Genomic DNA, 14914 nt, shown 5'->3' on the forward strand with positions numbered 1-14914 from the left:
CTGCTGCTGCCTCCTTTTTATGCTGTACGCCCCTACTGCCAACATGGGTGGAGCCCACAGGATGACTGATGGCGAGAACATTATCTAAAAGGGGTGCAGAGTCCAACCCTTCATGCACCAACTTCAGACTCTGTTTTTTTATGCCACAGTACAGAACTAGATATTTTTAAAGAAAAATTTACAAGCTGAAAATTAGTTTTAAAAACTAACCCAAGACACACTAATTTCATGAGACAGTGTTTGTTTTTATTAAAACAGTGCTCATATCTCAACATTTCTTGTGTCTGCAACAGGTTGAGTAAAAGAGTAAAAGAGCCACACCCATTATTGTGTGTTTGCTTTCACCTCGGACAGGTTTTTAAGTCCTGCTAAGATCCTCTCAGGTAAAAACAACTTCCTTTGATTTTCTGCAAAACCAGCTTTGTTGCCAAGACGCTAATCAGAACAAACACAAGAAAATGGATGAGCTTGGCTTATGTCCGATACATTTTCACGTTACATTCAAAAAAACTTTCTTTTAAAATCGTCTAGGATAAGTTGCACATCTTACATTTCAGTCTCCTTTTGTTCTGCAGCAGCCTGCAGGGTTTTTTCCTCCTGCAACTCTCTCTGGCTTTATTCAATACTTGGCTCACCATGGATTTAACTGCCTGTTATTTTCTTGGACTGAAGTCCTGGCATGCCCGTCATAACCCGAAAGAGAACAAGCTCTCGCTTGTTTGCTTCTTTACATCCTGAAGGGTTTCATAATATCCCCCCGAAGATTTAACCAAACTGTGTCACAGAAAACCTTTGGAAATAATTACATAGTTTTAACCATTTGAGTCCAGATCATGTTGGTAACACTGAGTTTTAGCAACACCCCCTTTTTTTGTGTGTGTGTCTGTGATTTATGGTTTTTATTACCTCCAACCGATGGATGCCTGTTGCTGACGGTGCATGCACACAGTGCAGGAAAACGCAAACCAGAGCTTCCCTCAAGCTGCAACTTATCACTTTGAGGGTCCAAACTCGACTCCTCAGAGCTAAACAAGAAACAGATGTCAGGGACTCTGGGCAGTTTCAGACCGAAGGGAAGACAAAATATGCACAACAAAGTTGCTATTCATTATATCTTGATTACTACGCCACTGACAAAATAAAAAATTTTATCCCTTTGAAGGATTGGCAGAACTTGAAAATGATTAGATGTAAAAGGAGCTTGAACAGGCAGCAGAGGGGAAAACTGGTGACATCACCACATGTGCTTCAAAGACCAACTAAACAGCCTTTCCAGAACTTCACAGAGTTCATTAATGTCTGTTGGAATTGCCTCGTGGAAGGATTTAAGGTCCAGTTTAATTGCCCGTGGCAGAGGTAAATGTCAGAGAGACCTGAATTTGGAGGCAGTGGGTTCATGATCGGAATATTCCTTCTGGAGAAAGTTTTGTCAGAGTGTTTGGTTGGTTTGCAACCTTGAAAACAGAAATGACGTGATCGATTTAAAAGCATCAAGTTTGCATGTGCTCCCCATACATTCACGGAGGCTCTATTCGGTACGCCAGCTTTCTCACACAGTCCAAAAACACAAGTTAATTAGTCTCTCTGAATTGTTCTTAGGCATGAGTGTGTGCATTGCACGCATGATTCCTGTGATGACAATCTGTCCCTCTGCCCCTCTTAACACGTACAGACTAGAGATGAATATGTCTTGATACAGTCCTCTGATTGTATTTTTTATCACATTTGCAATAATAAAAAAATACAAATTAAAAAAACAACCTGTAAACGTGCTGATGTCACACATATCCCACAACTTTGTGACCAAATCTTCAGTAGTTGTGTCGATCTTGCAGCAGAGGCATTAGGGGACAGACGGGAGCTGAATCGCTTAGGATTTAAATTTGTTTCCATGGTGACAACTTTCCTCAACGTGTCTCCGTATTTCCGTCCGCTGCACGACTTCACATCACAGCGCACTTTGGTGTGGCACAGAGGTGGAAGGGAAGCAGAACGAGCCGCTGCTGCGCTCATCATATTGAGCACATCTCAGCTCAGTGCAGCAGGTTCTGGTCCGATGAGGGGGGAAGCAAACCGGTCCTGATCACATTAATACAGTCAATGCTCTGTGCGATGCTGGAACAGGTTGATGGACTTCAAGCTACGGAGATTATTCAGGGCGGAACAAAAGAGAGAACATAAGAAACAGAAACTCCTCGAGAAAGCTTAGATTAATAACAATATATATATTAATGTGCGCTAATTTGTGTTGCCCTCTCTGTTAACCCTTCAGTGAATCTTAATTTAGTTTGTCAGATTCAAAATATTTAAAGGTTATCAAGGCTTATTAACATTTACATCTATATTAAATGCCTCCTTCAGACTGCTGAGCAGGGGCATAGGCCTATCCAATAAGTTTTTAAAGAGGAGTGAAGGGGGGACACGGTTGAGGTGGGGCATCACTGAAATAACACCCCCCCCCCCCCATCTAATCCTTTGACGTGTCATAACGGGGTTTTCTGAGCCGCCTTTATGCAAATCATGAGCGTTAAAATGCTCACGCCGGGTTTTACACCGATGTGTGCAGAGCGGCTCGCCTCATGGCAGCAAGACGGCAAAAGGCAAAGAACTTTTCCAAACAAGCCAAATACTCTGAGTGACGCTGTTGGACTCTAATAATGTGTTGAATTAATCTAGGCCTGTATCTTATAACAAAAAGCTACTAATTTTGTCATTCTGTTCAGAGGTTTCTCGTACTGGCCACATTTACTTCAGTAACCTTTTGGTAGCAAAAGTACTTGTGGGAGTTTTACTGCACTTTTTCCTTTTACTTGACTAATACGAACTATTGCTACTCTTATTGGAGTAAATCGATTTTGCATTTAAAGAAACAGACTTCAGAGATCGCAGACATTAGATTCTTTCTGCAAAGTATGAGCAAATGTTCATGTGAATCTGAACGTCACTACTCTGCATTTTCTATGTGTCACTGTTTGCATCGTTGTTGTTTATTGTGTATTAATAAACACGGTTTATTGTACATACATACAACATGGTTATTTCATTTGAAAGATTACATAAGTGCTTGTATTTGTATTTATGTTACATTAAAAGCCTGTTTACTGTTACCCCCCTGGAATAGGCAATTGCCCCCCCAGCTGGAGGGGGTACCAGACGCACAACTTGAAAATCAAAATTGATATGAACATATATACATAAAAAGATGAATATAATTTTAATTAAAGCTATTTATCTTATTTTTTTATTTATTGTTAATCAAAACATATTATCCAGGTGAGACTTTGCCATCAGGGGGTTTAGTAGCTCAGACCTAATCTGAGCTGGTTTAGTATATTTGTCTAATCAGAGTGACTGTCCAAACAAAAAATGCTTAGCAATAAAAATAAATAAAAAACCTCATTGATGTCCTTTTTTTCCTTCAAATTATTCCAAAACATCATTGTAGCAATACTTATCAGCCATATCATTGTTTTCTTCAAAAGCCATAATCAAAACATCAGCAGCTGTAATTTATTGTATGTATCAAATTCTTATCTACCATTTCAAGCTCACTGTAAACTAAACACCTGCCAGATTTCACTAATACCCTCAGTCAAACAGATTCAAATCTGAGGCATGCAGGTGAATTGTCCTGTTTCAAAAGTGTCCAATGTGAGACTCTTCCTTGTCTCAGACTTTGGCACTCAGCTCAAAACTTTTCACAAACTCTGGCTGCTTTGTTTTATCGTAAAAAGGATAATTGGTGAGCTGTCACAATTGGAAAAATGATGGGTTTCTCAAAGATCAACTGCGTTTAGCTTCCACGATCTCTCACATTCTGAGACAAAAAGCTTATGTTTAAGAACAATAAGTTTGCATTTGGTCTCCATATTTTGCTGGTGACATTGTGAGTTACTTCACAACTTGTCTTGTTGGCAGATCAGGGAGAGAAATTGTAAATGTGTTGCTACAGGACAGCTCTGTTTGAGAAAGCGCTGGCATTTTGGCATGATGTGACCTGCAGAAACTACCCAAAGTGAACAGCTCACATCGCTGCTGCAGGGCAAAACGACAATCCGGAAATGTTTGCAGCTTGTGGTTGCTTTGTTGCCCTGGGTAAGTAATCATAACAAGGTAACGTGAGAGGATCTCTCTGTCCCGTAATTAAACATGAGCATCAGCAGCCAGAAGGGAAGACAAAGCACCGAACAGAACATTCAGGACGCAGTGCACAGAAATTAGTTTCTGTGGTTTCATCGGCCTGAGATCAACAGAGTTGCGACCAACCTGGATGTGTTTCACTTTGCACCCAATGACAGCTCAAGATAGAAACCCGCTCCCCCTGCAAGCAGGAGCCTGTATGGACAATGGATGACCAAACCTGAATTGTTGGCAAGGCTATTTATAACAGGGACAAATGATGATTTACATTCCTTGTTAGTATCCACTGCATTGTGTTGCATTCCTACCCGCTCAGCTATGTCATATTTTCTCAAATTACAACCACAAGCCGCAATGTTTTCACAAAAATTTTAAATACAAAAGCATAACAAAAACTTTGTAGAACCACCTTTTGCTGCAACCTCTGCCAAAGACAAACAACGAAAACATTCAAACCAACTCAAGAAACCAGAATGTATGCTGCTTTTATTGAATTTGCTTTATTCCGTTAACCTCTGAGGCCCCACCCTTGCCTATTATTGATTCATGCAAATAAGATAAGTCAAAATCAACAATGCACATTATTTCTTATACAAGAACAAAACAACCTTCGAAGTTCAAGCAGTACAAACCTTTCCCACCGTGCAACATGAACTCTAAGGTCTGGTTAATCCCTGAGATTTATAGAACTACAAACTAGCAAACAGAGGAAAATGCGAATGTAAGTAAGAGTTAATAACACCGTATTCACCTGCTCTCTGTTTGTCTTGTTCTTTGTTTTATCTTAAATGTACAACTCATTTTAAAGCTGTTCATTCCTGCACTACGCTCACCTTCCCTACAGCCACAGTGAAGCCATTGTTTCATTTGTCGCTGAATGATTGATGGTGTCGGTATGTGTGGGGATAAGCCAAGGTGTGGTTGTGGTTTTTGTTTGGAAGCTTTGTATTTGCTTGCTCCGTTTTGCTGAATGAAGTAATCAGCGTTTCGCTTGCTGGAACAATCCAAGCCTCACCACAGATTCATCCTGATTTATGATTTCTTAAGTGGGTTATTATTGCGCATAAGTTGGAGATCAGTTTGCGGTTGAGGCAAGAAGATCAAGCGTAATTCCTTGTCACACATTTGCCTGCGCTGCACGCTCCAGTGACTTCTCAGGATGCAAAAAGCAGATTCGAGTCTGAGTAGAAAGTCCTATCCTGGCATATAGAAAACCTCCCCCCTAGCCAACCCTGCTTGTCATAAAATGAAAAACAGTACGTCTGTAATGTGCAGAAGAATGATAGATATGCCCATCGGCCTTTACCTGGGTGTGGATCCCTTCTGTGTGGGCCAATACTACACAGTATCTCTCTACTCATTGTGAAGGTGAGTGTTAGTGCCAAGATGACTCACAGCCTAGTCAGGCACTTTTTACTTATTTATTGGCAGTAATCTGGTGTCTTTGTGTTCTGTTGCACGCTCTGCTTCCTGTACGGGTTTCTTCTGATGCCCTGCAGTGACCACACCTCACACAGGTTTCCATGCAAAGGCTGCAGAGATTTCACAAGTCTGGAAATTTACAGCTCCCATTGATGAAAATTAAAGTTGATTATTGTCAATAAATTTTTAAAAAAGCCATAAAGCTTGTGCTTGTGTGGTGTCGTGGTAATGATAGAGGTAGCTGCGAGTAAACTGACGGAGGGATTTTATCTCCCGAGGACCTGAACACAAATGTGAAACGCAGCGTTCTGGTTAGCTTGATTGTAAATCCTCTATAGCTAAAGAATAAAAAACATTTCTTCAGGCAGCCATTTGTTTTTACAATTTTCACATCAGGAGGAAACACTGAAATTAGAGATGCTCCAACCAGAGTTTTGTGTTTGAGGGCGTTTTTTTTTTGTTTTTTTTTTTTGCACCTGAGGTTGCTGGTCAGTTTTGTGCGGTTTGCAGCAAGCAGCTAAAATGGAGACCAAAGCAGCGGTGCAGAGGCTGTCTGGAGGAGGCAGATGGATTCCAATGAGTTTCAGCAAATTTAAGCTGCTTTTTGCTACTTGTGTACGTAAAAGAAGCTCGAGAGGCAGATTGTTGAGCTGCGAACTCTAGAGAAGATTTAATGTAGCATGCAGGTTTGCTTTAGATAATGTTTTTCACTGACCTGCACTTTTATAATTAGTAACTGGATTAAATGGGACCGCATGCGGTTATACGGGATTTAAATCTGCCTGCACTTGAATTTAATTGAATAAATCTGGATTTCACTTAATTATACGCATGTGGTAAAAATAGCAAAGGAAGTAAACCCCGTTCAAATACTTTTAGGGTTTCTAGTCTACTTAGTATTTATTTACTTTTTCCCAGTTTTCAGGGCATGGTGAAATATCTAGTGTGTGTTCTTGCACAAGTGAAGTTGAATCACTTTAGAAACCGAGAACACCTTATCATGAAGGGTGTATTTGATTGCATACTTGAAATGGTGTTTATTCTGGATTTGCCCTTAACAAATAAAGCTGAAGTGAGCTAAATGCTGTTCAAACTTCCTGTGCTACTAACTCTGGGCTGTGGTCTATTTAAACAAGTTAAATTATGGGGTTCTGCCTTTTTCCTGCAACTTGATTGATTTGATGGTATCTGTTTTCGTGAATAATGTCATGTTTTGTGTAAAGTGCTCATTACTTTAGCTGCCCCATGGGGCTGCAGCACCACCAGCCCACCCCTACCTGCGCCAGTGGTCGCCGTAGTCAACCTAACACTTTAAAAACATCCTTCTTTTGCACGCAAAATAAAGATGAGTTCCTCTGCTTCAGCACAGGTTGTTTCACAACTGAACTGTCGATGGGAATGAGTTTCACCTTTATTGTTACGGAAACTTGACATTTTGACAGAGGATTATAGATGACAGCATGTTGACAGAAAGCAACCGCACAAAAGCAGCGAAGGGGAGGCGGACCTCAAACCGCTGCATTAATCCCAGCGCTCTGCTTCATTCAACTCCGCTTTGACAAGAAATCTTTGATGTCTCCAGAATGACCAGCAACCCATAATTTTAGCTCTTAGAGCATTATAAATCTCTTTGTACGATCTATTTAATAAAGCAAAAAAAAAAAATCCCCCCCTGCGTGCTTCTGTCAAATCATTTCCAGCATTGGCTTCGTTTCCTCCGGGACTTTTGGATGTGCAATAAAGCTTCAGTTTTATACATCCAGCAGATAATTAACTTACTGCCAGTAAACCAAGCTAATCATATTTGGAAAAGTCTCTTTTGCAGCAAAAAGAATCTGTTTCCATTTTAGCAAATTCAGGTTATGCAACACGAAGCTGTGCCAGACCGTCTTCTCAGAGACAACAGAGACACCTGGTGGTCACAACTTACATTACATCACAGTGAAATTTATGTTCTCTGAAGATATCTTTGGGTTTATAAAACCTTTGCAGTATTATTATATATTTTATCTTTAGTGACTACGACTAACTTACAGAGGGGCATGAGTTCCAACTATGATCAAAATGACAAACATTTATATGATCCCAGATTCACAATCTGTTAGTTTACAACTGGATTTTTGAAGTCGTTTATTTGATTTTTTGGGTTACTATTTTTCCAAAAGTAGAGCCCGTATAAAGACCAGCACATAAATCAAGTTCGCTGCACATGTCAAGACAAATCCAAACCACCAAAAAGAACACGTGGTCAGCTGAAAAGCACAGGTTAATCACTAACTCGGCAGGTTTTGGAGGAGGCAGGCAGACTACTGAACAGTGTGCACTCGAGTGTCAACAGAGGAGGACACAACTTGTCCATTAACAATTTCCTCCACGATGGTTTTCACTCTCTTCTCAATGTGGGGTTTTTGCTCTGCAAAGGGAATAAAAAGTCAATAAGACGTAAGAAGATGAGAAAATGTCAGGGATTTTGATACAGAAGCATCAGGATTAAAAGGGTGAAGGGTTGAGATTCTTACCTTCAACTTCCTCTGTCACTTGCTTGATGATCAGAGCCCTGTGAAATAAGTTAAATAAGTAATGATAAAGTATAAATACTCCCGTGGACAGGTTCTCTGATCAAGTTTGGGTAAAAATGTCTCACTTCTTCTGTTCATATCCCTCTCCCTCCAGCAGCCTCCTGTACTCGGCGATCTCGCTCTCCAGCCTGGTCTTTATCTCCAGCACCGTGTCGTGCTTGATCCGGTGCTCGGTCACACGCGTCTTCATCTTCTGCAGCTCCGCCTCCAGAGCGGCGACGACCGACTGATGGCAGCTGAGCTGAGCAGAAGTCTGGTTGTTCACCACACAGATGTTCTGCTGCCAGCACTGAATCTGCAGGACAGGCAGGAGGAATAGATGTGAGAAAGGGCTTCGCTGCAGGCTGGAGACTTGTGATGCGTTGCAGATTTCAACAGACTTTTATTTTCTTTTTGGCTGATTATTATACTAGCGATACATCTGATGGAGTATTGGCCACAAGCTCATTCTTCCCAAGTAAAACAACTACATGTGTAGGTCTAGTCAACATGTCAGCCATCATAAAAACCTTGGTATTTTCGTGACAGAAAGACGTTTTGTCCTCCTGGGGATATCTCACACAAGAAGTGTTTTCATTCAGGACTGCTGTTTGATAGTTTGCTGATTAATCTTGCCATCACAATTTGGTTTAGATCTCTGACCAAAACTGAAGTTTACATCAACCCATCATGAGCAAAACTGTTGTGTAAATTTGAGGCTTTTTTTAAAACTGTATTTCTTCCAGTGTGGAATAATTTCACAGCATGACTGCTAAAAACAAGAATAAGGAGCACAAGTTTGAACTTAAATTGATCCACACACAGTCAAAATGACACAAACAAGCTCAAAAACCCAAAGTTTATTCTCTTGGCATAAATAGCAGCAGAAATAGACCTCCTTTAAACTGTTTGATGTTTCTGGCACGGATTTTGCTTTTCAGCATCGTCTTTACATCGCAACAGTTGGTGGAGCTTTAGGAGGATTACTCCAGAAGCTTAATGATGGTTTGTTTTGTTTATTTCAAACCGGTTTTGATGGTTTTGGGATCGTTATCCTGTTGGGACACGCAGTTCTCTTCTGGTTACCAAACCTTCACTCTCAGGTGAAATGAAATTGTTTGGGATCAACATGGGAACCACTTCATTGAAGTCTACCAGTGAAGCAAGTTTCACATTCCCTGAAATAAGCGAGTGCTGAGCAAGAAAGAAGCCCGCGCTCCAAATCAGACCCCTTTAAGGTCGATCTTAACCTCATGTAGTCGAAAAGTGTTTTAGTCAGGAAGACTAAGATTGACCTGTTTGGTCAAAATGACTAAATGAACGTTTGGAGGTGTCAAAGTGAAGCTTTTAGACAGAGCTATACCAAAACAACACTGGCCAGAATTATGTTTACTGGAGGTGTGTGTGTGTGTGTGTGTGTGTGTGTGTGTGTGTGGGGGGGGGGGGGGGGGGGGGGGAAGTGTTTGTAATTTTACAGTTTTTAGGGTAAGAAAAATACACAGATGTTCATGTTTCCTGACCAAGATGACATGTTTTAAACAGAAAGTTTCATCCTAAGCAGAAATCTTGTTGATCTATAATATCCTCCCATATTTTTTTTAATCGAGAGAAATTACCCCCACGAGTTTAACTTGTCACATTTTCCATTGGGGTGCGTTTCTGTCGATTTCAGATGTAAAAAACAAAACAACACAAAAGTTTTATCTTTTAGAGCGGGGCGTGTTTCTCTAATCATCTGCGGCTCACCTCGGTGTACAGAGCCTGGCGGGTGATCTCCAGAGACTGGTAGCTCCTCTTCAGGACTGAGGTCTGAGAGCGGTGCGTCTCCACCTCTGTCGTGTAGATGCGGATTTGTTCTTGAAGAGCTTTTATCTTTTTTAAACAAGCGAATAAGAACAAAATAAACAGTGTTTCGTTTTGTTTTCATGCATCTGAAGCTATCTGGTATTCCCCAGCGACTCACCTTCTCCTGGTACCACTTCTCGATCTCCTGCTTGTTGTTCTTTATCACGATTTCGTACCGCTCCCTCATCTCCGCCAGGACCCTCTCCAGGTCGCAGGAGCCGGCGTTGTCCACATCCACCTTCACTTTCCCGGCGCCCCGGCGTCGCAGCTCCTCCATCTCCTGCAGCAGGAGAACGAATGCTTCATTGATTCTCCACGTCCTCCTTTCCAGACGCTCTTTGGTTTGACGGCCTGTGGATCTCACCTTTTTGTGTTCACTTTTCATGCGGATCAGCTCCTCCTTCAGCTCCTCCACGGTCAACTCCAGGGAGCTCATGGTGAGGGTCATCCCGTCCCGGATCCCCCGCAGGCGAAACACGTCGGCCTCCACCATCTTCCGCATGTTCATCTCCATCTCATCCCTACGCGCCACATAAAACCCTCCTGTCAGGCCTTCTGGCATCCCAGAATCTCACTCATCTGGACTTTAATTGATTTATTGAACACATTTTTTTTTAAAAATTGTTTTAAGCTCCAACATACTTCAATTTGAAATCTTCTGCTGCCAGTTTGGAGTTGTCAATCTGCAGTAGCACGTTCTGGTTCTCTGAACAGCTTCTTGTAATCTGAAAGGAAGGAAAACAAGACCTTTATGTCCCGGGATCAACCCATGATTGGGCCGATCCTCTTCACTCAGCACGATCAACTGGCAAAGTTTCTGACATGAAGGAAATGTACTGGTTTGGATTCAAATCAGCCTCATAGACAATTCAGCCTCTTATTAAACAAAGCTGAAGCTAAAACATGAAATCTGTCATCTTTGCACTAAAACTGGAAGTCTGAATCTGGGCTGGAAACAAATAGTAAATTGCCTGGTGTTATATGTAACACAAACAGGGGATAATATCAGTGGAAAGATGCTCTCAGCTGTAATTTATTACAAAAACGGTGAAAATTCTGTGCAGAAAACGGTTGGCGATTTGGCTCCTGAAATGCTCCTTACTGGATTTTAAGGCATTACAATTTCACAACTTCACAGTAATTCTTGTCGAAGGGAAGTTGGTTGGCTGTCCAGAAGATGAGGGCTTTAGGCCTCTATGTTTATAGTGAAGCAGCAAAGTCAACATCAGTTTTAAACCTGTATCTTTAGCTTCCCAATAGGAAAACTCAGACAAAAATATGATATTTGTGGCAGTTTCTGCTGAGGGTGTTAATGGAAAACAACCCTGAAGTCAGCTTCTGATTTATAGTGTCCTAGTGTGGAAACTAAGTGGCTATTTCACTTATTTTTATTTTTTTTCTTCAAGAAATCTGAACTCAATTTGATCATGTGTGTGTATTTTTATTATACAGAGACTTATCAAATTTTGGTCTGACTAATTTTTTATTTGAGAAAACATAAAAGGTGCGTTTTCAGGGCTTGTTTAGCCATTAGCAAAGTTTTAGATGAAGATAAACATGAAAACTTCAGCATTACCAGACTTGAACCTTTCTACTACAGATTGTTTCAAACAAAGTTATATTTTTAATCTGGTTACTAAACTAAATGTGGTGTTTATATGACATGCTGGGCTGTTTTCCTATTTATTTTTAATACTTTACACAAACTAACATTATGTGCTGTGTGTCTTCTACATTTAAAACCATGATGCTTTCTCTTCTTCATTCTTGTGTGCAGCAAAGCGAAGTGTGAGCGGCACCTCTGCTTTCAGGTCACGGATGATGGAAAAGTAGTTTGCATAGTCCTTAGTGATGTATGAGGTCTTCACACGAAACTCGTCAATGTTAATCTGCAGCTCCCTGTTCTTGTTCTCCAGAGAGCGCACCTATAACACACACACACACACACACACACACCGGGTCAGTCAGTTTATCACGAAATACAGAGTGCCATCATTTAATTAGACTGTTCAATCAATGACAATAATTAACACAATTTGGTCTGTTCCTTAGTGAAGATCTACTCTGATTTCTGTTGTGAGGAAAGATTAGGCAAAAGAGCAACTTTCAAATCTTACAAAAAAAAAATAGCAATTTTCTTTTGAAATGTCAACATAACATGATGAATTTCAAGCTTTTCTTTAATAATTGAGATTTTGATTTTTTTTTTTTCCTTTGAAAGTCGACTTATGCTGTTTAACAGCTTGTGTCTGAGCAGGCTGTGACACAAACACCTCCAGGCTGTGTTTACTCATCAGAAAATGGCTGAAAGAAAGAGAAAAAAGAGAAAAAGTACACTGTCTTTTTCTCTCTTTTTGTTGGTGAAAATTGGGTAATCAGAAATGTTTTCCTGTGACCTTCATAACAGTAGGAGGCGCCGTTTCTTTTTGACAGTGATGTGAGATTTGACTGCAATAGAGAAAACAGTCACTAAAGTCATGAGGACAACTAATGGAAATGATAAAAGTTTTGTTGCATTAAATTTGGCAAAGAAAAATAAAGAAACAATCTTTTTTTGCATATTCTAAAATGTTTTGGACAAAGATAGGAGGGGAGTTTTTTTTATGTATTTTAGCATTTTCAATTACATTGAGAATTGAAACCAACTTTTTTAGATAAAAAAAAAAATGAAAAAACGACATGTAGATCAATGAAACTTTTACATTTAAAACCAAACTCAAAAATATATTACATTTCTGATTTCATTACTGATGAGAGCTTCTGCTGGAGGAAAGCATGAACATGTGATCCAACACCAATAGAAACTGCAGGTTGCCATGTTTGAAACTTGAAGCTGAAATAAAGGAAATTTCTCAGACCCTGTGACTTAAAGAACCATCTCAAATGTATGAATGAGCTTCGGCTACGCTGTTAAATCTTGAGAAATGTTGCATCCCACGCTTCGGAGCGAATGGGTCTCACCTTCTCCAGGTAGCGGGCCAGACGGTCGTTGAGGTTCTGCATGGTGAGCTTGCCTCCGTTAAACACAGGCCGTGCAGAGCACGAGGAGTTGAGGTGCGACCCCTGGGAGATGCGCGTCCCGAAGCAGCCGGCTCCTCCATACACGCTGTGCGAGTATCTCTGGGGGCCGATGCAGGAGGACTCCAGCATCCAGCCTCCCAGGGAGCTGGAGCTGAAGCCCTGCTGGTTGACAGGCACAGACATTATGCTGCTGAGCTGGAGGAGGCGGTGGAGGAGGTGCAGGCCTGCAGGAAGGACTGGACTGACTCTGCTGTGGACAGCTGGGCCCTTTATAGAGACGAGACCGCGTCAGGGCCCACAGCATGACAACCTGAGGTATGCACATAGCATAATAGAGATTTACAAGTAAATGGGCGTGAGGGGTGGGAGGGCGCATTTGTGTCAGAAAGGTTCAATCATCTTGTTCTGCAGCTCAAAACTGACAATTACACTGATATCCGGCTGTTTGCTGGTGCCTGGGGCAAACATGCAGGGCTCTGGGTGGTTTAAACGCTGTAATTCCTGAAATGTAGTAGGAGATCATATCAGATGAAGAAAGCTGATACCCAGGGCGTTTTAAGCAAAACACCCTGTACTATCATTGTGGATCATTTTTCTCTGCATATCAATACGACTTACTTCTGAATATAGGAACAAACTCCTGTGCATTTCAATGCAATTTTATGTGAAAATCAATTTTAGGTGAAAGACTGTGAAAGTGGAAGGACTAATTGCACTGAGACCCCTTCACTTTGACATGATTATTCAATAAAATCCAGTGCAAACAGCTCACCTCAGTAGACTCCTCATGTGTGTGACTTCACCTGAGTATAAATTCAAGTGTTGTGTGGACGACTCAGATGTTTGTCAGTGAACATTAGAGAACGAACAGCATCATGAAGATCCAGAAACACAGCAAGCCGGTCAGGGAGAAAACTGGAGAAAAGTTTAAAGTCCGGATATTAAACAAGATCCTGATCTTTGAACATGTTCAATGTTCACAAAGGTTGACCAAATGGCTTCACAGTCACACCAGCAATTTGCAATCTGCTAATGCTATTAGCTTTCTAAAAAACATTTTTCACATTAACGGCTGTGAAAAAACCCCCAAATAAATAAATAAAAACAAAAAAGTGAAGACTTCTAAATATAAAGCATCTCATACTCAGTCTGTCAACAGCCAGGGAAGAGTTGCATATTTAACAGACATTAAAATGAAATCATGAGGCATGATTGGCTAATGCTAATGCCAGATAAACATTTCTGTCTCTAAACGTGCAAATCTGATGTAGAGCGATTCACTCCAAAAGAGCTGTGTCTTTAATTGCAGCAATAGATGGTTCTACAAATTGCTGAATACAAATGCGCACCACACTAATCAGATTTTGACTCGTAGTTATAAACAACCTTGTGTTGGTCCATCATATAATCTATAGTTGCCATATGACAAAGTGCTATTAACTCAAACTTGTGCTGTCTTTCACCTGAGATCTCATTACAGAGTTCTCAAATAACCTGTGTTAGTGAAAGGCTGAATGTTTGGACAGCTCTCCTTTAGGGAGAAATGCAGCCGCAAACTGAAGGGCGAGCTGCTAGGCTGACATTCAGCAAGTGTGCAAAAAGCATCGTCACACGGTCCAGAACCGGTTAGTATTAGTAGGATGGTAGCTAAAATAGAAATAAAATTATTAATTTATTGGTGAATATAATGAAATAAATTGGGGGGTGGGAAAACAAAACAACAAGAGTAGTTATTTGTTTGACACCTTTTTCATTGGTTTTTTCATGTAATCCTCTTAGCAACCAAGACAAAAAAATGTAGTGTTTCATTCATCTCTGCAGTAAGTCCAGCTCGCACCAAAACAAGGCCAGTCAGACATCTTGTCTTCTTACGTTTCTTTTTTGGTTTTTTTTGTTCCTGGTGAGAACTGAAAAGTGAGCAGGTGGAC

At 40.8% G+C, this 14914-nt stretch overlaps 1 protein-coding gene across 1 annotated transcript; it reads right to left on the reverse strand.

Moving 5' to 3' along the window:
- Positions 1-6960: 6960 nt before the first annotated feature.
- LOC102230152 (keratin, type I cytoskeletal 20-like) lies at positions 6961-13287 on the reverse strand. Its single transcript, XM_014473035.2, has 9 exons — positions 12927-13287; positions 11765-11890; positions 10608-10690; positions 10330-10486; positions 10084-10245; positions 9867-9992; positions 8207-8436; positions 8082-8119; positions 6961-7975 (listed from the first exon to the last, which is right to left on the reverse strand). The coding sequence occupies exons 1-9, from the start codon at positions 13167-13169 to the stop codon at positions 7869-7871; spliced, it is 1272 nt and encodes a 423-aa protein (XP_014328521.1). The 5' UTR covers positions 13170-13287; the 3' UTR covers positions 6961-7868.
- Between the last annotated feature and the right edge of the window lie 1627 nt (positions 13288-14914).

This window comes from Xiphophorus maculatus, chromosome 5, assembly GCF_002775205.1.
Source record: "Xiphophorus maculatus strain JP 163 A chromosome 5, X_maculatus-5.0-male, whole genome shotgun sequence".
In the NCBI taxonomy this organism is placed as follows: Eukaryota; Metazoa; Chordata; class Actinopteri; order Cyprinodontiformes; family Poeciliidae; genus Xiphophorus; species Xiphophorus maculatus.